We start from the raw sequence: 21,162 nt of genomic DNA, 5'->3' as shown, positions 1-21,162 counted from the left end.
CAAACAATTTAAAGCACCACCTGATCTGTAATTCCAGCTCCTCTCAACTAAACAGCCACAATAATCCACATTGTGGGACTGGGGGCTTACTCCCCCATATATACTTACAGGTGGGCTCCAAGCAGGCCACCTCATCCTGTGGGCAGGGATGTAGGGAGCAAGACCAGCCACCCTGCTGAGCACCCTGAGCAGGACATGTCCCTTGGTGCCTGCTGGGCCAGTGGCACCCCTCCTGGGGGTCTGCCATGGGTCTGACTCAGGTGTGTGCTGACATAGGAGCTGAGCCTGTCTCTGCCAGCAAATATAATGCAACTTCAAGGAGGCCAAGTCACCTTCTCTGCAGTTCCCAGCACCTGCCTTTGGTAATTGCAAGGTCCCTCTTTCTTGCTAGACTCACGCCTGGTACAAATACCCCTTGTCAAATGCTGCTGCAGAAGCATTGCCCCAGTCAGCAGCCTTAGGACAGGGACAAACAAGGCCATCTGTGACCAGTTACTGCTGAAACGTGACTGCCCCAAAGAGCAATAGTGAAGTGCTGTAGCAGGCATGTAGGTCTGTCCCAGGTGCCGTGGTAGGTGGTCTGACTATGGCTGTGGGCCTCCTCAGAGCATGTTGGCTCTTTTATTGGCTGCCTTGGAAATGTCTTACACAATCTGATGTAATTATCGTGCGTTCAGATTAGTTCCCTAGAGGCTGGCTTTATTGCTTTCCTGGGTCGAGCTCAGGAGCGCTGAAGGGTGAGGCTCGCTTAGCACTGCTACCAATAATGATGGAGCATGTGGAAGAGACTTGTATTCCTCTCCTATCTTTAAATAGCAATTTTCTTTATCTTATCTTAACCTACCATATCCTGTGCAGGCAGACAGGGGGGTTAAACTGCAGCTGTGTTTCTTTGGCTGTCTTCTCCTCTTGAACACTTTGTCCCTTTTTATGTTTATTTGAAGTTGGCTGCACTGAGCTCAGTGGAATTTCTGAATGCTTGTCCTTCCCAAATACCCGTGCTTTTCTATACCTACACCATTCTTCATTTTAAGTTCCTCTCTTTCGGTGCTTTGACAGTGGGATCTAGCCCCATCAGTGTCCCCACGTCTCTGGGGTAAGTACAGAGGCATTGCTCTGCCTCTGTTATCCTATCTGTGAAATACGGAGAACAGCAGTTTCCTGTCTGATAAAAGACTTTTGAATCTATAAGTTGTCTTCTTATCTTCACAGAGGAGGTGTATGGACCTCAGTTCAGTTTCACTCGATGTGTTCAGTTTCCTTGATTCTGAAAAGGATAAAACTGAACTCAAAGGTGTTCAGTTTCCTTCTTGATATTAATACTAATTATTATTCTTCATAATATCATTACTAACTTATATAGCATCTTCCCAAGGTAGCTGATCACTAAAGGGAGGGGCAGGGGGAATCACGTGCCAAAAGAGCGAAGATTTATTTAATTACTTTTATTAAAATAAAAATATCATGCATTAATACGCATTAGACATTTCTGAGAACAGTAATATGAAGATTAAGACTACATCATTTCTGCATAAAATAGGTTGAGCTGGTAAAACATGCAGCCTACGTATTGTAAAGGACTGAATGGAAAGATGAAAATGAGAAAGGTGCTGTAGTGGCTTTTTTTTTCTGTGTACAAAGTTAATCTATAAAGACAAAAATGATTTAATTTACTAATCGTGATATCAGGGACTTATCCAGGCTGAATGTGTACTGACAGTTCCAGCTCCTCTCTTCTTTACTGTCTTGTCAACCCAGTGTATTTTGCTCTGTTATGCTGAGGACCCTTTAATCTTTGTCTGCTACATGTTCCACCAGTTGGATAATTAAACACCAATACTCGGGATGCCGGGGCTTCATTTGACTGGCTTTGCTAACAGAATTTCTCTTTCTGCCTCGTGTAATACAACAATTTAAGTCACCAGTGTGACTCTGGTCGAGACTTTATTTTGCCTCTCCTTACGAGGGAGTCCTGCATTGCTGTTGCACAGCTCATAGCTATGCAATTCGGAAATGGCCAGCAGTATGGCTTCATATGCCACATGTCACATGGATGAGCTTTCGAGGGATTGCTTTGACTCTGCTTCTGCTATTATCATAAAAGTGAAGTGAGAACCTGCCATGCAATTTGAAAGAACAGCTTTTATTAGCGCCCTGATAAGCAGCACCTGGGCTTTCATATTGCACTTCCAACGGTCACAAGTGTTAGCTGTATTATTGCTCACATTATGAAATTCCAGCACTGTGCACGCAGAGAGACAGAGAGCCTTGGAGAGAGGAAAGGGTCCACTAAGCTCTGGATAAATCCCCAAGGTGACAACTTTTACCAGAAAAAAAATCTAAGTCCATCAATAAAGAACCCTTAATGTGAGTTCTTCTCTGGCTACAAACCCTACAAGCTAGCCACTGTTTTTTCTTCCCCCCAAATACAACAGTATATTACAATAAAAGTTCTCAAAAAATTAAAAACAATTAAAAAGAATAATATACACCTTATTTTTGTTGCTCAATATACAAACAATCTTTGATCAACAGTATAAACCATTAAACCATATAAAAGTCAAGAGTTTCTTATTGTACAAATAGTGCTTTCATAGTTGAGTAACTTTACAATGCTGTGAGGGTACCGTCTGTATCTATGGATATATTGCTTGACAGTTTATTAAAACCAAGACATTATACCTTATACTCGGTTGATTACATCAATACAAAGCAGCCTAAAATGGGCAATGGATCCATAGGATCTCTGATTATTGCGAGGGATTTTCAAAAATCACTCAACATTAGCTTTGTTTTATACTCTCAGTGTAATCAAGTTAAACATCCCATTAATTTAAAGGGGAACAATATTAGGAACGTAGGATTAAAAAAGCAACCTAGGTATGTGAGCCCAGCCTCCTACCATTGTAGACAACTACTTTACTTATTCCCTTTCATAAAATATGAGGATAACATTGATGGTGGTTGCAAATGCATACTCTCCAGCTAGATTGCGAGAGGTAAGGAGAAGGGTCTGGATAAATTCCAGCGTGACTGGAAACGATGCACTGTATCGGCTACATAGGAACAACACCTTCAACCAGTCCAGTTGTTAGTGGCCGGGTTTGATTTCTGGTTTTCACCTTATTAGTCAGAGAAATCCATTACTTCAAGGCAAGAGGTACAGAGAGACCACAAGGCCTGCGCTGTCATGCAGCCAGGCAGCCCCTTCTGCACCACATAAGAGGACGAGAGCAAAGTTGGTGGCACTAGCCCTGAATCTTGGCCAAAGGCATTTTGCCTGCTGATTTCAGTGGTGCAACAAGTGGCATGTCTTTTGCCAGCTAGGTCTCCAGTTACCAATTTTTCCTCAGGAAACCCTTTTTTTGGATGCTACTGAGGGTTTGCTTGACCACTAACTGTGGCACAGCCTATTATCACCGCACCCTTCTCTCCCTGTATAAGAAGGAGGGATTGCATGCAGTACCTCTGACCGACCTGCAATTCTCAGTTCATGCGGTCACGGTAATACAGGTGATCTGCCAAAACACACAATGTCGAATGGGACGCATGGCAGAAAGTAAAGCCTATCATGGAAGCACCGTGATTTCAACTCCCCCGCATAATTAAAGTAATACATAACCAAAAGTGTTATCGTTTTAAAGTCTCACTGCCTGCCTACACACTTCCTCACATGAAAAGCAGTTATCTCATCACGTCTCATCTTCACATCATTGTATTTTTTCCTGATACTGTGCCAAAACATCATGTATTTGTTTCTTTTTTTCTTGACTGGGTCCCTGTTTAGCTATTGCATTGAGTAGAAAATGAATCGAAATGGAGTAGGGGTTGTAGGTCTGGCCCTGAAGTGATAGCTGGTCCTGATATTTGGTTTGGTTTTCTACGGACAGGCCTCACCCTCCTGTCAAGCCCTCTTGGCTCAGTGGAGGTCTGGCTCAGCCCAATGAAGACTGGAGATCTGTAGCTTTTCCCTGTAATAAGAGGCTGTGGAAGTGGTGATCGATACCCTATTCTTTTAAAGCAAGAAAACAAGATGTTACATCTTTGGTCCTAATGCAGCCCATTTGACAAGCTATTTGAAGGTGTCATGGTTTTTTTTGTATAAACTTTTTTATTATTATTTTTAAAAAGCTCCTTGAAAGTTGTATGTCAGAACAAAGAGATAACACTTACAAAAAGAAAGCTAGAAAATGGGATCCCAATATAAAACTTTGAACCAGTGGTGATAAAACATTACAAAGCATTCTTGCTAAGTGTTATACACAGAGTTTGACATTTCATGAGTATACGGTTTCCATCGGGAAGGAGGACACAGGTACATTTTCATACTTTGCCCCGATTCAGATGTTTTCTCACAGAGAAACATGGGAGGAAACAAAGGCCAGAGTACTGTAACTGTTCATTTGGAGAAGCAGCAGTCGTACTAACAGAAGATATTGAACTCTGAATCTGAAAATGAGTGCTTGTCTGGAAATACAAAGTTTTTCCTTGGCACCCTGGAGCACCCCCAGACAGACCGAGGACAGCCCAGCCACCTTGTGATGGGACCTCTTTAAGCTGTTTGGGGTCCTGTGACATTGTTGTAGCCCTAACTGTGTCTCCCAGGGAAGAAAAGAGATTCACCCCATAGTACGAATGCCACGTACATTGTTTTTTGCACAAGCAATCTCTGCAAAAGGGCTTCGCTTCAAGTCAGTAGCAGGGACAGGAGCCATGTGTCTATTCCCACCTGTACCTGCAGGAACAGTCAATGCCTTTAGTGATATCCCTGGGCAAACTGGGCAGCTGTCTCTGGTATTGATTGGCTGGCTGCACCCCTTCCCTGGCATTACTCTCCCTACACAAGCCCCTTCCTTTCAAATAAACCACAGGATCATATTGTCTAATGCCAGGGCTTCACGTGGCCATCTGACAGTGATGCTGGTGGGACAGGGCATCACCTTGAGGTGTTCCAGAAACCACCATCTATTTCCAGCTGCTCTCTCTAGAAAATTCACTGTTGCCTGCCAGCTGGAAACAAAAGCAAGCCCTAGGCTTCTCAGATGAATTTACCCAAGAAGACCAATTGCAACATGAAGGAAATTTCCCAAGCCAACTCCCTTTGCAGCAGAAGAAAACAACCCAAGGCCCAAATGAAGTCAAGTGCACTGACACTGTACAGAGATCACTGGAAAACATCAAAGTAAGATGAAGACTCTTGACTTAAGTTTTCATATACTTAGCAGTTATTAAAAGTCTTTAAATTATTATTGCAAAAGCAGCTCCATATTAACTGTTGCTTTAGGATTAAGACAACGCTAAGCACTAACTTCTGAGTGGTTTTATTTTGCCTTCCATGAGAAATACAGTAAAAAGGGAAATTTTTATTTACTCGATTGGTAAGACTATTAGCTTTTAAAAGTGGCTGTGGCCTGCTACATTTCCCTATTCAGTTGCATTTTAAAAATCAGCGTTTTCTACCCACACCTCCTGAGAGACAACGGCAGAACTTTCAAGTTATTTTTGGATGCTGATTTATGTAAGCTCTCAAGACACAATGTATTTATTTTTCCTAATATTTGTAAAAACACAACTTTTATGTCCCATTCAGTAGCCTAAACTCCATGCAACACTGCATCAGCAAGGTCCCATGAAATGCTGCCTAACTGTGTTCGCCTTTATGAGCACCTATGATCTGCACAGGTCTCCTTGCTGTTACATGGTCAGTGAGCTGCAGTGGGAAAACCAGACCATTTCAGCTGCTTATTGATTTTTTTTTAATCTCAGTGGAAATCATTTGGTACATTGCTAATGTCTGTTACCCTTCGAGCATCACCCCGTGTAGCACCCGTGCCTCCAGTGACTGCCACACAGCTGTGCGGTCCCATCCGCTCCCACTGCCACTGTATCTGCCCCTGCAGGTGCTGCCCACAGACTACAGCACACTGCCCAGTTTTTATTTTTTGCTGGCTTTTGAATCATTACTGAGCTGCCGATTTACAAATCATGGCTTACAGGATGCCTATTTACCAGAACTACTTTACAATATAGCTGATCCCCCCAGTCTGGAATCTGCACATTTGCATTGAGAGTTTGTGGTCCTACATCCTCTTTCCTACTTTTCTCATCAAAAACAATACATTCAAAAAGTGATGCTCTTTCAAACTTACATTGCTTAATTTTTAGATGAATCTCCCTGTTTCTAGCAATGAGTCGTTACTGAATCCCTCCTAAATTGTTATGGGCAAGCATATTAACCTCTATTAAATAATGTTCATGCTACATAATGCTGGTGATACATATTGCTACTTCTTAGTCACTTTCTTGTTTTAGCTAACAGATTAAAACAAAACATCAATAAATTCTTTTGTGCAATAGTGTCGGAAAGATTCTGCAGGAGAACGTGCACTATGTGATTTTCTAGTGTTCTGCCCGGACACATAACAGATTTAGCAAATTGAAAATTATCTGTGATTTCTGTTAAGATCGTTTTTTGGTTTTATGTACATTCCTCCTGGGGCAGTGGGTGGAGAAAAGCAGCACTGCCTGTGCGTACATGTTGCATGCTTGTGAGAGCAACACAACAAATCTGCTCTCAGGAATGCAAGGAGAAATCTGCCACTAATTGGACGTGGGAACTGAATTTTGGTTAGCGTTTTAAACACAAGCCAGTAATAATCCAAGTCAAACATTGCATCCTCCATACTGCTGTGCCTGGGACTTGGTCATGGTGACACAGATGTACCAAACAGGACAATCTTTGGCTTTTGACTCAATATACTGCTCTACCCTAGACTGCAGTGTGGCTGATGAACTACTGCACGCACACAGGCTGCTAATGCATTTTACACTGTGTTACTTATAAAATGGGTCATTTCACATGACCATTCTTCTCCTCCGTTCCTCAATAAATCTGTAAAAACAATGTTCTGAGGATTTGCTGCTTGATCCTGGACTCCAGATGCAATACTTAAAACTGAAACACATACTGATATACTCAAAATCAGTGGCAGCATAAATTTGACTACTTCTTACTGCTTAATATAGACTACATATCCTCTGCAGCTCAGCTGCTTATGCTACCCTCAAGCAAGTTGCCAATGTTCAACTAGTTAAGGGCCTTTGTACCAAAACCACCAAATATGCATTTGCTTTCTGATCTAGTGGTTTGATTAAAATAGCACTGCCAAGCTGCTGGTGGGATGCGTCTAAATTATTGACTAAATTCACACTTTAGCCATTTTATTCCTCCTACATCCATAAGAAATGTTAATGATGGAAGAATCTGAAGTTCTGTATCATGGGCCCCTGGAAAGAGTAGCTGCTTTTGCTGCTGTGATTGATTTATACCACGAAGCTAAAATCTTAGCCTTGCCTAGCCTGCCTATTTCACACTGATAATGGAAGATGATGCTGGGTATTTTAAAGAAGCACTAAGCAGCCCTGTGTTTCAGAAGAGGGAGATAGTATTTTCCATCACTCAGGATTATTCTTCTTTTCCTTAATTCATTCTCACTGCCCCTCCTGCATTGCCAGGATATGTAACCCCAAAGGGAGAGGCATCCAGCCCCAGCCTCTGCCCCAGCGTGGTACAGCAATTGGCAGTATGCTGCCTCGAAGTGAGTAAAGCATAACACTGATATACCCTTTTTCTTTGCCAAATGTATAAGGGAAAATAATTCCTGCTCTGAGACTCTTTAAGAAGGGAAATAAAACTGCTTGGCTAGAGCTACCTGTGTTTCTTGCCCTAGTCAAGTTTAATTTAGTATAGTTCTTCCAGTCTGTCTTGTGAATGCTCCAATTTGCCACCATTTGCATTTCCTTGACATTTAATTAAAGTCTGTTAAACATTATTTGACACTTCATTTTTCAGTTACAGCAACATCTTTAACAGTTTTGTGGAAGAAGAAAGGCATTTTGACAACTCGACAGCTGCATAAGGGATCAGAAAAAAAAATGTCTTGCATTTGACCATCAGAAAGCAGACTAGCAACCATGTACAGATGACTTTAAGGTCAGTTCCTCCTGTCAGTTTTTAGCAGTAGTGGTCAGCAGGTGATGCGTCGTGCCATTTTGCTCCTTGTGCCAGTTTTCTCTGGAGTGATCCATTCCATACTGCCCCGGGCAGAATCTCCCATATGTCCCCCAGATGCACTTCTCCTCTTAGTGCCAAGAAGCAGTATATGGAGCCAATTTGTAAAAATCCGGTGGTTTGGAATAACTGTTTCTATTCCAGGAGTTTTGGAAAACTATTTAGTAACATTATTTTTTTTTTCCTGCTGGTGATCTGAGCACCACATAGCAAACCAGCAGTACAAGCATCTGATCTTGTAAAAGATCCAAAAATTCTGTTAGAAACATTTATAAAAATACAGACTGTAGAAATTTGACTGTACAATGTGTACAGCTCTCAAGTTCATCCCAGAGTGGCTTCTTACCATGCTACCATTTGAAAGTGAAAGGAATGCATCTTTATTTCTTCTGTCCAGGAAGATCCCGCTCCATCCCAACATGCATCCGAGTGCAGGTTATGGGCCTCAGTTATTACGTGGAAATGGGCAAGAAAAGACCCAAACTACCATCAGATAGGCTTCATAGTTTCAGCCTCCATGCTGAAAAGGAAAGGTGTGCTTATTGATGCATTGCAGTCGCTGTTCGCTATGAGCAAGAGTCTGTTCTTGCAGCAGCCAGGTGGTTCACTGAGAGTCTGGCTTGCCTCGCTGCAAGAAGAAATTCTCTATGGTCATGCTGAGGCTTCAATGTATTCACTTTTTGGTGCTGCTACCCTCAAGTACTCTGGGTTCTCTGCTGCGGGAACTTTCAAGAGACCATTAGGTTTGGTTTCCTTCGGTAAGAAGTCCTGCTGGTAGTCAGGATTGTCCAGATTTATTTGGTGGTTGCCTGCCTGGATCCAGTAAGGAGAGCTCTCGAAGACTGTCTTGGCGAGTGGAGACTGGTTGGTGTTGAGATACTCAGGGTTGTCCACAGCTGTGCCGTGTGAATTCTGGTAGCTGGAGTCCGTGGGGACCTTTGAGTTTGCTGTGAGCGAGAAGTTGTTGTAGATTGGATTCTGAACCACTGAGGCAGATGATTTCTTGGGCACCAACTGGTTTACATACTCTGGAATAAAAAGAAAATAAAAATGAGAAGGAATGAAAATGAAGACCTATAGCTAATGCAGCCATTTGCATCACTCGAGGTGTTGTTTCAGCCCAGCTGCCACTTGCTCTTCACGCACAGCATCTCACTGAACTTCCTGGAGTGGAAGAGAGCCAAAGGCAGGGACTGCTGTGCCGTGGCACTAAATGCGCTGACCTGAAGTTCACCTTCAGGAATTCGGTTTGCAGAGCAGCAGAAAAATGGCTTGGACCACAAGACAGCGAGATAACTACTGCTGATTTTAGTGACGTGGGGGTGGCTATGTCCCAGATACTGTTCTGAAATTGCAGTCAGGGAGCTTTGCTGCCAAAAGCTGTTTCCCTAGAAAAATGTTTAGAGATGAGGAAAGTGCCTAGAAAATACAGGACTGGCAGAAACAGAGACTCGACATCTCACTTAAAGGCCATCCCTTGCAGGGTTTTTCACCCTTTTTAGCTGCGGTGTATTCTTGGAAGGGTTGGTTGGGGTTTTTTTAAGGACACAAAGCATCACGGCTGCATAACCCAGCACCTGCTCCCTTGGTGCTCGCTGGCTCACTCTCCGACTGCCTACGCTGTTAAGTCCACGTGAAACCATGAGCTGCCTTCTGTGTAACAACATCTGAAAGCAGTGAAACTGCCAGAAAGATGTTTATATTGCTGAAATGGTTTAAGGGGTGAAACCCGGTTTTTAAAGGATATTTTCCAAAGTGCAGGGGTGGTAGAAAGCTTTTAACATATAACCATGCATGCAGACTCCCCGGCCAGATGCCACACGTGGCAAACATGAGGAACCTGGCTGGTGAAGGAAACGAAATGAGAAACGGCCAGAAGCAACCAGAAAAAGTCTAGGAAAAGGATATGTGCACACATTTTCCCTCCCATTTACTGACCAAAACAGGTAGGAAGCATTTGGATTGCTTCCTTTCTACAGAAAAGGAAGGACAACGATTATATTCATAACCAAATGGCTTGTGAATTAGTGGCTGTGGGATGGAAACATGGGAGAGGTACTCACCCGGGGCTGGCAGGAAGCCGTCATCTATGCTGTCCTCCAAGAAACCACCCGTTGGGTCTGAGCTATACCTCTGGACAAAGCTGTCTTCCCTCACAGGGTGCCCCTGCTAGGTTTGAAGTAGAGAAAATCAATATTAAAGGGACTGTTTTGTAGAGGTTGATCCACATAGGAGAAGTCACTCCTTTTTTAACAGTCATCCCACTTACCCCGTTTCTGTCAATGCAGGTTGTAGCAGAATTGTTGCTAGTAGCACTCTTTTAAAAAGAGAGAGAAAGAAAATACAGACATTATGAGAGGCAGTTCACTCTTAAAATTGCTTGTCATGTTTCCACAGAGGAAAAGTTTCATACCAATGAACTCAAGAGAGGAGTGCGGGATGTTGAGGGGCTGTTGAAGAAGCCCTGGTGTGGCACGAGATACTCATCCGCATCCACTATATCTTCCATGTCCTCCTCCTCCATCAAGGTGCGATAAAACTTGGAGTCTGTAGGGCTGGGCAGGTGCATCCTGTCATCTCCCTGCGAGACAAGTCGGTGTGAGAGAGGACTTGCAGACTCACTTCAAGCCCTCATTATCCCCTTCTCTGAGAGACAAAGTAATTTACTGAGAGGTCCAAGATGTAAAATCTTGATCTGTATGTTTAACCAAATTTACCTAGAATTTAGGAGAATTTTGGCCTGCAATCTCTGTCTATGCTGCTGTAAAATATCTGCATTTTGAAGAGGATCAAACTCTGTTCTCCTGTCAGGACTGCAGTATGGACTGTTACTGGTCCTAGACTGCGACCAGTACTAAGAAATAGTGACTGGTCTTGAAATTCTGTTTGTGGTTCTAGCTGAATGTGTTAAGACTTGGAAAACAATGGTAAATCTGACCTTAAATTATCCCTATTATATATTTTCATATGCATTACTGATCATTTTGGGCCTCATATTAAATGCCCATCAGATATCTTTCTACCATTGGCTTTAGTACCTGTATAACGAGATAGCGTGAGGGGTCACGGGCCATTTTTGAGAACTCTGCTATCAGTTCGCGAAACTTGGGACGGCTGTCTGCATCGATCATCCAGCCTGCAAGGGACGACAGAGAAAGCAATGCACAAATAAATTTGTTTTGGTGATCAAACACAGAGCTTAAAATAAAATGGAACAATGAAAAGAACAGCACCATACATGCTGCTAAGGATTTACCTGTAAGGGAACACCATAAAAAGTTAATTCACCAGCCACTGCTGTGAATTTCAGCATTTAAAATGTGCATCTTGGCAGTTTTGGGAAAAATGAAGGAGGTAATAAAACCCCATGTTGGAAAAGCTCCAGGCTGAGCCTGTCTCCTCTCCTGCTGGCCTATCTCCGCTTGGGCAGGCAGGTCCCACCTGAGTGATAACAATGCATCAGTCCTGAGGACACCAAATGGGTGGCCAGCCTGGATCGGTCCAAATTAGGCTACTCTGAAAAAGCTCTTGAAGAAGGCAAAGCAAACTAACTTCAGCAGGCACCTGCAGATGTACGGTGATTTGACCGTCTAGTCCTCACTGCACTGCTTCGTGAAATCCTGGGAAGCCTAAAGCAGAAGCTACCCTCTACCAGATGTCTTCTAAAATTCAAAACATCCTCACTGGGGACATTTTGAAAGATTAACCATACCTAAGCTGTATTTAATTAGTAAACGGACTTTAACAAAAACAAGTCCTACAGCTTAGTGTGGATCAATGCTAGAACAGATTTCAAATACAGATACTGGCGGTTTAACATGTGAGATCACTTAGGAAACCCACACTTTCTGTTATCAACTAACAGATAAGCTGATGTAGAGACTCTTGTGTTTAAAATTAAAAATAATAAAGGTCAAGCTTAGTGTGTCTGGAAGAACTCAAAAGAAACAGCCTATCCATAGTAATGGAGAAATTAAGTGATAATATGCCATCTGAAATCTGCATTAGACAAAGTCTCATCATTGCCAGTGACTTTTTACCATGCTAGAAATATGATCCCCTGCTAATTCAAGAAGAAATCCTTTTTGCTTTTAGACAGAGTGGAGCATTTGGGAGTTTGCTGCTGTTGCAGAAGTAGCATCTACTATTTCGGAATTTATCTTTGAGTTGCATATGTTTAAATACTGCTTCTTAAATAAACAAAAATAAAAACCCTTGTGCAGTAACTTTGAACATTTCCGTTTATACTCTCTGCTTATAAAAGAGATGACTGGGAATCCTGAATTCCTTTAGACAAAATGGCACGGCTTCAACAGGGTCTGTGCTGTAGCCTGCAAACACAGGGTGATCAGAGCAGTGAAAGAAGTGCAATCGAGTCCTGTGGCAGAAGGAAGGCTCAGACCCCAGATCCTCATGCTCTTGCGTTTAAATTCAGTGTAATGGTATGAAAGTAGATGGGGATACTCCACTGGTGGTGTTTTAAAAGCAACAGGTACCTGATTAGGTGCCTGGAAAAAGGCCTGCTTTCTACATCTGGACTGACCCAAAGGAAGAGCAATGGATGGAGCTGCTGAGCTTTGCAAAGGCTCAGTGCCTGAGGACATGCTCTAGTGCAGAGCTTTCGAAGACCTGGGACATGACTGCTGCAACCAGAGATGTTGGCAGGGCTGAGGTGTCAGTAGGGTTCAGCATCACCGAGGAGGGGTTTCCAGGATATTGCTTTTGGGTCTGGGCACCTCCCAGCCTAGGTGCACACATCTGGATCCGGTTCCTGCTCGCTCTGGTGAGCACAGGATCGGGTTGTCCCTGTGCGGTGCCTGTCTTGACAAAGCGACACTGGGGCACTGCAGAACTCCCCAAAAGTGTGGCACTACAGGGTGTTCATGGTAGTGTGGCTCTTATTTCAGGAACAAGTACATTTTGCTCCAGTGAGAAGATCTTAAATGCCACCTAGTGGGCTTCTTATCAGCATCCTCACAGACACTACTGGTAGTGAGCAGGGATGCAGCAGTTATGGTCTAGAGATGCACAGGAAGCTGGGTAATAATCTGACATTTTAGCAGCTGATACAGATGGAAAAGGGGTTTGGGGTTCAGAAGCCCTTTCATCCTAACAATGGCACATCCTAACAATGTGTTAGGGCACATCCTAACAATGACCAAAAAGTGCTTCAGAAGCTCCCAGCTCCTGTGCTACTTTACAGCAAGCTGTGTGCCAAAAAGGAGCCATCAAAAAATGAGGAAGAAACCGGATGAGGAACTCTGGATCCTCATGTGCATCTGCCATTATGGTGGTGCATTACTAGCATATGCCTGTGCTTACGGCACTCCTTTAGTAAAAGGAGCAGGTAATCCATGTGTGTGATTGCAGGGGGAGGCATATTACTGAACTAAGGCAAAGCCTGGGGGAAAAGGCAGTGTTAATTTTATTTTCTAGACATATAAAACCAGGATATCAGGTAAAGTGGGTGGTGTTATGCTGATTTATACTGCCTGACAATATCAGTTTAAAATAATTGACAATATCAGCCAGTGGTGTGAATGGTGAAAAAACATTACTTGGCTGAATTAGCGACTAATGAAACCATATCCCCTACCCCTAGCTAAAGCTCAAGGTGTGGGAACACACTCTGGTGTCACCACTCTTTTCACATAACCCTATTTCTGTGCTATCACCAAGAACACAGCATATACAAATGTGACATAACGAAGGCAATTGTGCTACTTATTCGACTTAGGTGCGCACCCACAACCCCAAATGTGAACTCACATTTGACCATGATCATGTACACATCGATGGTACAGATGGGGGGCTGGGGCAAACGCTCGCCCTTCTCCAAGACAGAGGAGATTTCACTGGCGGGGATCCCGTCGTACGGCTTGGACCCAAATGTCATCAGCTCCCAAACTGTCACACCTGCAGGGTGGGAAAAGAAGACTGTGAGAGAGGCTTTGCCAGGAGCCAGGGTGCTTGGCCTGGGTGCAGAGAGGCAGTGAGTGGAGAGGGCTTTCCCAGAGGCACTGCATTGCCAGAGCCCCCCCAGGAAAAGCATTTTCTGCCATGATTTTGAAGAGAGACAAATTAATAAAACAGGTTTAAATAATCCCGATTTCCTTTTTGTTTTTTTTGGGGTATTTTGGTTTTTTTTTAATCTCAGCTAGTATCTCAGTGTTGAACATCCCACAAACCTCCCAGCCCCACAGAAAGGAAATGCAGGTTACCACCTCCTGACTCCAACCCAGCAAGTGGTTTTAAAAATGGAAGTTGTATTTTTGTTTCAAAACAATATCTTTGGAGACGAGCAAGAGCAGTTTTTGAAAGATGTGTAAACCAGCTGCCTCAGTGTCGTTTGCTGACATACCATGTACTCTTGTGATGTAGCTGTTGTGATTGTCCGGTAGCTTAGGATACAAAACAAGATTTTGGATGCCAAGATACATAAATGGATTAAGAGTACTTTTTCTAAAAGGACACAGGATCTGACCATCTGCATTAAATATTTTCCAGGAATATAAGAGCCTATGGAGTGGAAATTTTGCAATAAGTTGCTTTGAAAAGTTTCCTTTCTGCTCCTCTTTCTTTCAAGCTGGCTTATGAACTATACCAAATATAAAATGAATTCTCTAAGGAGGTTATCACTTTGCTTCCTTTTTAGTGTTGTCCTCTCAATACCAGGACAGCACAAACATTTTAGGCCACTGCAGAATTACACTGATTGACAGTGACCGACAGCGTGGCCGATAGTTTTAAGTCCTCCCTCTAGTTATGTGGCTTTATTGTCAGCCCAGTTACATTTCACGTGAAGCTGCTGAAGAAAAGCATCAGCAGAAGTTCAGCAAATGGAGCGCAGTCTCCTACCTGCAGCCCCTTTCAGGGGAGGGCTCATCATATGAAAGCATATTCTGCAAAATGTCTTATATCTCACTAGCATGCAATTTCATGGGAATTTTACTTTATTGAATAGCTGATTTGGGCCCATTGTTTATGTTTAATCTCTCAGTCTTCTCTTAATAGGAAGAAAAAAGGTCTGTGTAGAGTCAGTAGCAAATCCTGCAATTTTCCAACCCATTTGCAATAATTATAACTGGTTTTAGACTCACCGTAACTCCAGACATCACTTTGATGAGTGTAAATCCGGTGTAAAATTGACTCCAAGGCCATCCATTTAATAGGAACCTAGGAAAATTCACAAATGAGCCTTAAGAGGCTGACCCAAAATTTGTCAGTGATATTTACCACCAGGTGGTGTTTAAACCAATAGTTTGGTTGCAGAAGGGAAAAAACCAACCAATAAACAACACAACTATCCGAGTGGTAGAGCAGGCAACTTTTGAGTCCCTTATTATTATTTTCATTTATTATGCTGAACCCGGGAACTTGTGAAATATTAGGCATGTTAGAAATATCTCTTACAGATTAGTTTTACAATATTTCTAACAATCAAATTACTATTTTTTTAACCTTCTCCTATCATAACAGGACACAAATGCAATCTCAGGCCGTATGACAAAGACTGATCTGTGCTCATATGGTTTCCATTTCTGGTCTCCGCAATATTTGCAAGCAGCTTCTCTTTAATTTCTCAGCAGGACACATTCCCTCCATCAGCACGTAGTACAACATGAAGGCATGTTGAATGAAGTCTGACAGGTCTTTCTCCTGGTATAAATATACAGCATTCCCTTTCTCTTCATAAATTGCACAGTGTTATTGGTGTTGGCTACACTGATGAATTCAGCCATGCCTTTTTTTTTTTTTTAATGTTTTTTTAATAATCTTGCTTTTTCCCAGACATTCTGGGTGGGAATTTCAAAAGCATTCGCTGCTCTGCTACCTCCGCTCCCACTGCAGTCCCACTGGCCTGACGCTGCTTCGGCTGATTTCAGAGGACTCCCACAGGCTTCAAAGGCAGCACGCTGAGATGGCAGCTGAGTGCTTTGAAAAACCCACTCTCTTTTTTTCCCCCTTTGTTTAAGGCTCATGCGCAAGCACAAACACCGACGAACGTGCAGTGGTTCATTTCTCTGATGCGCTTTACCTTGCCTCCCTCGGCGTGATACTCCTTCTCATCAGCGCCGAGCAGCTTTGCCAGCCCAAAGTCTGTGATTTTCACGTGTTGAGGAGTCTTAACGAGGACGTTCCTGGCAGCAAGGTCACGGTGTACCAGGCGACGCTCCTCCAAATAGTTCATTCCCTGCAATACAACAGAGCATGGGTAGGCATCACGCGCTTTGGGCTTGGACGTGCAAACAAGTTACCAAATGTCAGTTGCTCTATGGTAACTGTATGCACACCCCCATGAACACGCGGTAACCTGTCCCCTCTTCAGAAAAAGGTTTGCTGTTTCGATTTACATGATGCTTATTGCAGGGTGAGGACGTGTGCATGCACAGTTACAAGGAGAAGTAACTGTTACCCTCCAGGAACCTTTTTGTGGGTCCATGTGCCAGTGGAGTCATCGAGAAAAAAGGGACAGTAGCAGGTATACCAGGGGATGCGGTTCCTTTCGGATTTAGTTCAAGAAATATAAAATTGGGGTAGGACTTGCAAATAAGGGGGCAAACCCTTCTTTCAGTTGCATTTATGCAACCCCAGCGACTTCAGGAGAGCACAATGCAGAATTTAACTATCACCTTCCATACACACACAGGCCAACCCTACAGAGAGTATGTAGACACTAATGGCCTGGGAGAAGAGTCCAAGCAAAAATAAATTAATTGTTCAAAGTTGCCAATTCTGCATCTCGTTATAGTGTACTCTGCCTTCTCCCTGCTAACAATGAGGCATCCCACCGCAAAGGTGAGAAAAGGAAATAAAATTAAAAAATTCATTTTATAGCTGAGCTCAGAGTTGCATCTATTTTCAAGTCCTCTTTGAAAAGGCAAGTTCTTCCAGTTTCACTGCCTCCCATGATTAGACTGGGTTTGCCATAGCATACGTGCTTTTTTGGTACAACTGCCTCTTGTTGTATACGACTAATTGTGCCGGTTTGACTTTTAAGGTATGAACCTAACAGCTGCATTTCTGACCACGGAGATTATTCCCCTTTCCCTCAACTCCCATTTCTTGGTGTATGGAATCAAAAAGTTAATGATTTCTAAGTTTCCTGCAAGATCCTTTCTGAAAACCACAATTATTCCCAGTTGGTAGGTTTCTGCTGGAGGTAGCTTATGCGCTTGTATTTTTATGAAAAGAGAATTAATAAAAAAGTACTTCCAACCTACAAAGTTAACACCAAAATGATCATGTTGATGTGATGACAGAGCACTGAAGGGAATAATTCCCTTCCAGCCTCCACCCCCTTCCTAAGCCCACTGCTAACCTGGACCACCATCGAATCCTCCACCCAAGTCCCTCACCAGAACTTCACCCATGCGCTGCTAATGTTGCCAAAACAAACCACCCAAACAAACTGGCGCAATGCCACTACGAGCGTGCATTTAATTACACAAATAGACCTTTAGCCAGCAGAGCTCTTGAAACAGAAAATCTTGAGCTGCTGACAGAAAGCAGACTATCTTAAAAAAAAATAATAATAATATAATCTAGCCCCAGTAGGACAAAAAATTTCCTGCTAAACACGTCTTGCTGCAGGGACTTATTAAGACTCAAAGCTGCTGAAAGGCAGAATATCAGTTTCACACTAACCTGTTTAAGATGCTGATAGCTAAAAGACTTGTGCACGTGCATAACTGTACACCGAAGACATTAACTGCTCATCCAGAAAGTTCAGCAGATCTATAATTGTGTGCAGGCCTGGGATTTAAGCCATTTTTCATCATTAAGTGTGAGACCAATGTGTTCAAAGAGTTACTTCACAGTGTTTCTGCATGTGGAGTGTCTATGCTCTGTCATAATGTCTTGTCTTTCAGACAGGACTCCATACCTCAGAGAAAGATAATGTTTATAGATGCAAAGAAAACTTAATTCAAAGCTGTGAAAACAGAAACAAAAATAAGCTTCCCAGGAAACTTGCCTCCTGATGGTTAGTTACCAGACATAAATATATTTGTTTCAATTTTTTTCCCCCTCCAAAAGTACATTTTTAAAGAGTCCGAGAATGTCCAAAAATCTGGCATGACTTTATCAGAGTAGTAACACTGGACACATTGGTGGGAAAAAGCCTTACACATGATTTATGAGCACTTTGAGGAGAACTTCTGTGCGGAGCAGCACAAAGGAGTACGTTGAAAGTCAGGCATTGCTGGAGAGGGTAGAGCTTGCTACAGGCAAATGTTGAACCGACATGAAAAAAGTCAAACAGAAGCTAACAATTGTGAATGGCAACCTTTTGGGCAAGTGATGCCCCAAAGATCATTTTGGGGACTGATTTTGCCACCTTAAAAATTAACAAGGAGTAGGAGGAGGAGGGAAATGTGGCCTCCAGCTCATCCTCCAAAGGGAATGAAACCAGGATAGAGCAGTAATTGATTTTAAACAAGAGAGCAAAAGAATCAGAAAAAGGCAGTTTACATCCCGGGTGGACGCATAAATTAAAATTCACTTGCTGTGGAGCGTGCTGTAAAAAAGTACACACACTGAGATGAAAAAAGTGCTCTGTATACTTTTGGTGGATACATTTCTGAGGTCCTCAGCATGTTTTCTGAAAGCAAACCACGGCTGGGCGAGCCTGGGATGTATACAAGGTCTTGAGGGACCGATAAGGCTGTAAGTGTGTGGTTAGCTTGCAGACCGTAATTCCTGAAATAAGCAGCATTAAAGCAGCCAGGCTTTGCGGATACTGCCACCTCATATGACAAATCTCCAACAAACTGCAGCTATTTTTTTGCTGATTTTGCTCCATTCTTCCATGCTTGCAAATGGATAACCACCTTCCAAACACAGCATATTGCTGCTAAGGGCTAGAGGCTGTACTTCAGTCTCCTTTGCTGCTCTTCTCTTTGGCAAACAGTGCCAGGTGTGATAATGAGTCTTTTATTTGGCACTATGGCCACCGCAATTAGATTACAGGCACCAACTCAGTGCACATAAATTACAGAACAGCCCTTGGGTACCTGAATGTCTTTCAGTCACAGCCAGCCTGCGCTAGAACTGAGCTGGTATTTATTAATTAGCAGTTTCAATCCCTAGGCCTCAGAGATTTCAGCCTGAAATTCTCTGAGGCACACAAGAAGGTGTATTGAACATCACCACTGTTTGCCCCATGGCACAGCGCAAAGAAATCCACTGATGGAAGCAGCACTTTTGTATGGCAATTGCCAAATTCTACTCCCTTCCCTGCCACAGCTTCATTCCATCACGTTATTGTTTCTTTACAGGGTGTTTGGTTTGGACATAAATGCCTTGGTGATAATATTACACTGTCTAGGAACATTTTGAAGAATAGTTAAGGTTTGCACAGCCTAAGGTTTGCACAGCCTACCATTGAAAATGGTAAATTGTTTAAGACAAAGTAACCGCTTACTCTCACGTATAAGGTGTCTAGGAACCATGTGGTAAAATATAAAGACTTACAGAGACAAGTAAGTAAATAAACACATTACGCACTGTCAGATCTCCTTGTTGGAGTTTTAGCTGATCTGGTGGCGTGCCAGTCTGCTTACCTTTGCAATCTGCACACACCAGTTGAGAAGGTACTGGGAGCCGATGTTGTCCTTGTGCTCTCGGATGTAATCAAGGAGGCAGCCGTAAGGCATCAACTGTGTGATGAGCTGAACAGTAGAAGTGAGGCAGATTCCCAACAAGCGGCACACATGAGGATTGTCAACACTAGCCATCACGTAAGCTTCCTGAGAAGAAAGGAAAAAAAGCAATGTGAAACACTCCCTTTGGCATGACAGAAACATTTGGAGGCAGTATAAAATAAGTTGGTCATTCAAGAGGTTGCTAAAATACTATATGCAAACTCTGTGCCCCGTATCACATACAAAATACTTGTATTTCCCACTCTGTGGACCAAGTTTTTTCCACTTGGTGGAAGGTCTGGATTTTGAACACTGAAGCATCACTGAGATGCTGCAGAAGAGCCAGTCTCCTACTACTGGTACACCAAGCAAACATGGGACATAAAATCCTGAGGACAAAACCTACAAACCTAGGAGGAATTAATAAATTGAACATCAACTGGAAGCTGATGGGATTTCATCATTTTGAGCACCTAATTGCAAGGGCAACATGTCTTGTGAACATGTGTCATATGGCTTTTTTTCCTCCACAAATCTTTTCAAAAAACTGACTGGAAGTCAGTATTTTTGAGACTCTGTCCTTCTGTCAGGGTTAGTGCTAACCCAGAAAGTCAAAAGTTGTCATCTAGGATGGGACTGACAGTTTGACTTTTTAAGAGACAAGGCTTCTTTGACCATGTTGTTCTACAGTCCACGTCAAACCAAACAAGTTAATAATCAGTTCACCTCTTTAGAAGTCTGAATATATGTCTTAATTTAAGCAACACTGGTGAAAGTGTTGTCCCCAGTGGGAAAAGCTGTTTTAGACCCATAAAGCAATGCAAATGATACCAGGAAGGTACTTATAATGTGGGAGCCTAAGCATAATAAACCCTTTGGTCAACTGGAATTTTGGTTTGAGTTTCATAAATATGTGAAAAACTCTTCTTTCAAGCCTGGGTTCACCCTATGTAGCTTTAGGTGCCTATCTAAGGTACCCAAGGTACCTCCTCTTCCTTTGCTCTTCTGTAGGAAGGGAGGACCCTTCAGAGGCTGGTGCAGTACGCTCCAGACACACTGAATACATCCTTTAACATGGCCACAGGGTAAAAACCTCCGACTTCATAGTTTTTGCATGCAAAAACTACCTATGGATTTAAATTTGAGATCTATATTTATACTGACATCCACTGTCAAGTGTTAGCTCAAAGAATGGATTCCAATAGGGAGAAAAAATTAGAGCTGAAGTTGTGGTTTTTTAAATTAACTTTGCGTCTGATTTACAGTGTTTCACTTCTAGATATTTTTAAAGCCATTTGATTAAAAACCAACACAATGGGAAATAAATGGGAATTTTTCCATGCAGTAAGCTTTTAGGTCAGCATCTTAACTCAGCATCTGGAGTGACACCAACTAATCATCCCTTGGCAATTCAACATTAGGCTAGCAGCCCCCCAAAGCCTAAAA

The 21,162-nt window shown here is 42.8% G+C and overlaps 1 protein-coding gene across 2 annotated transcripts in view; it reads right to left on the bottom strand.

Moving 5' to 3' along the window:
* Positions 1–1,444: 1,444 nt before the first annotated feature.
* Positions 1,445–21,162, bottom strand: part of EGFR (epidermal growth factor receptor) — a 167,448-nt gene continuing 147,730 nt past the window's right edge. The window contains exons 20-28 of one of the 2 annotated variants that reach the window (XM_072853406.1): positions 19,636–19,821; positions 16,110–16,265; positions 15,172–15,247; positions 13,841–13,987; positions 11,110–11,207; positions 10,485–10,652; positions 10,341–10,388; positions 10,135–10,237; positions 1,445–9,099 (exon numbers count right to left, since the gene is read on the bottom strand). In XM_072853406.1, the coding sequence (XP_072709507.1) occupies positions 8,723–9,099; positions 10,135–10,237; positions 10,341–10,388; positions 10,485–10,652; positions 11,110–11,207; positions 13,841–13,987; positions 15,172–15,247; positions 16,110–16,265; positions 19,636–19,821 (1,359 nt within the window). In that variant the 3' untranslated portion in view covers positions 1,445–8,722. Of the gene's footprint in view, positions 9,100–10,134; positions 10,241–10,340; positions 10,389–10,484; positions 10,653–11,109; positions 11,208–13,840; positions 13,988–15,171; positions 15,248–16,109; positions 16,266–19,635; positions 19,822–21,162 lie in introns of both variants that reach the window. The other variant, XM_072853405.1, reaches the window with a different exon arrangement.

This window comes from Ciconia boyciana, chromosome 2 (assembly GCF_034638445.1).
Source record: "Ciconia boyciana chromosome 2, ASM3463844v1, whole genome shotgun sequence".
NCBI lineage: Eukaryota > Metazoa > Chordata > Aves > Ciconiiformes > Ciconiidae > Ciconia > Ciconia boyciana.
This window is presented reverse-complemented; position numbering and strand designations above follow the sequence as displayed.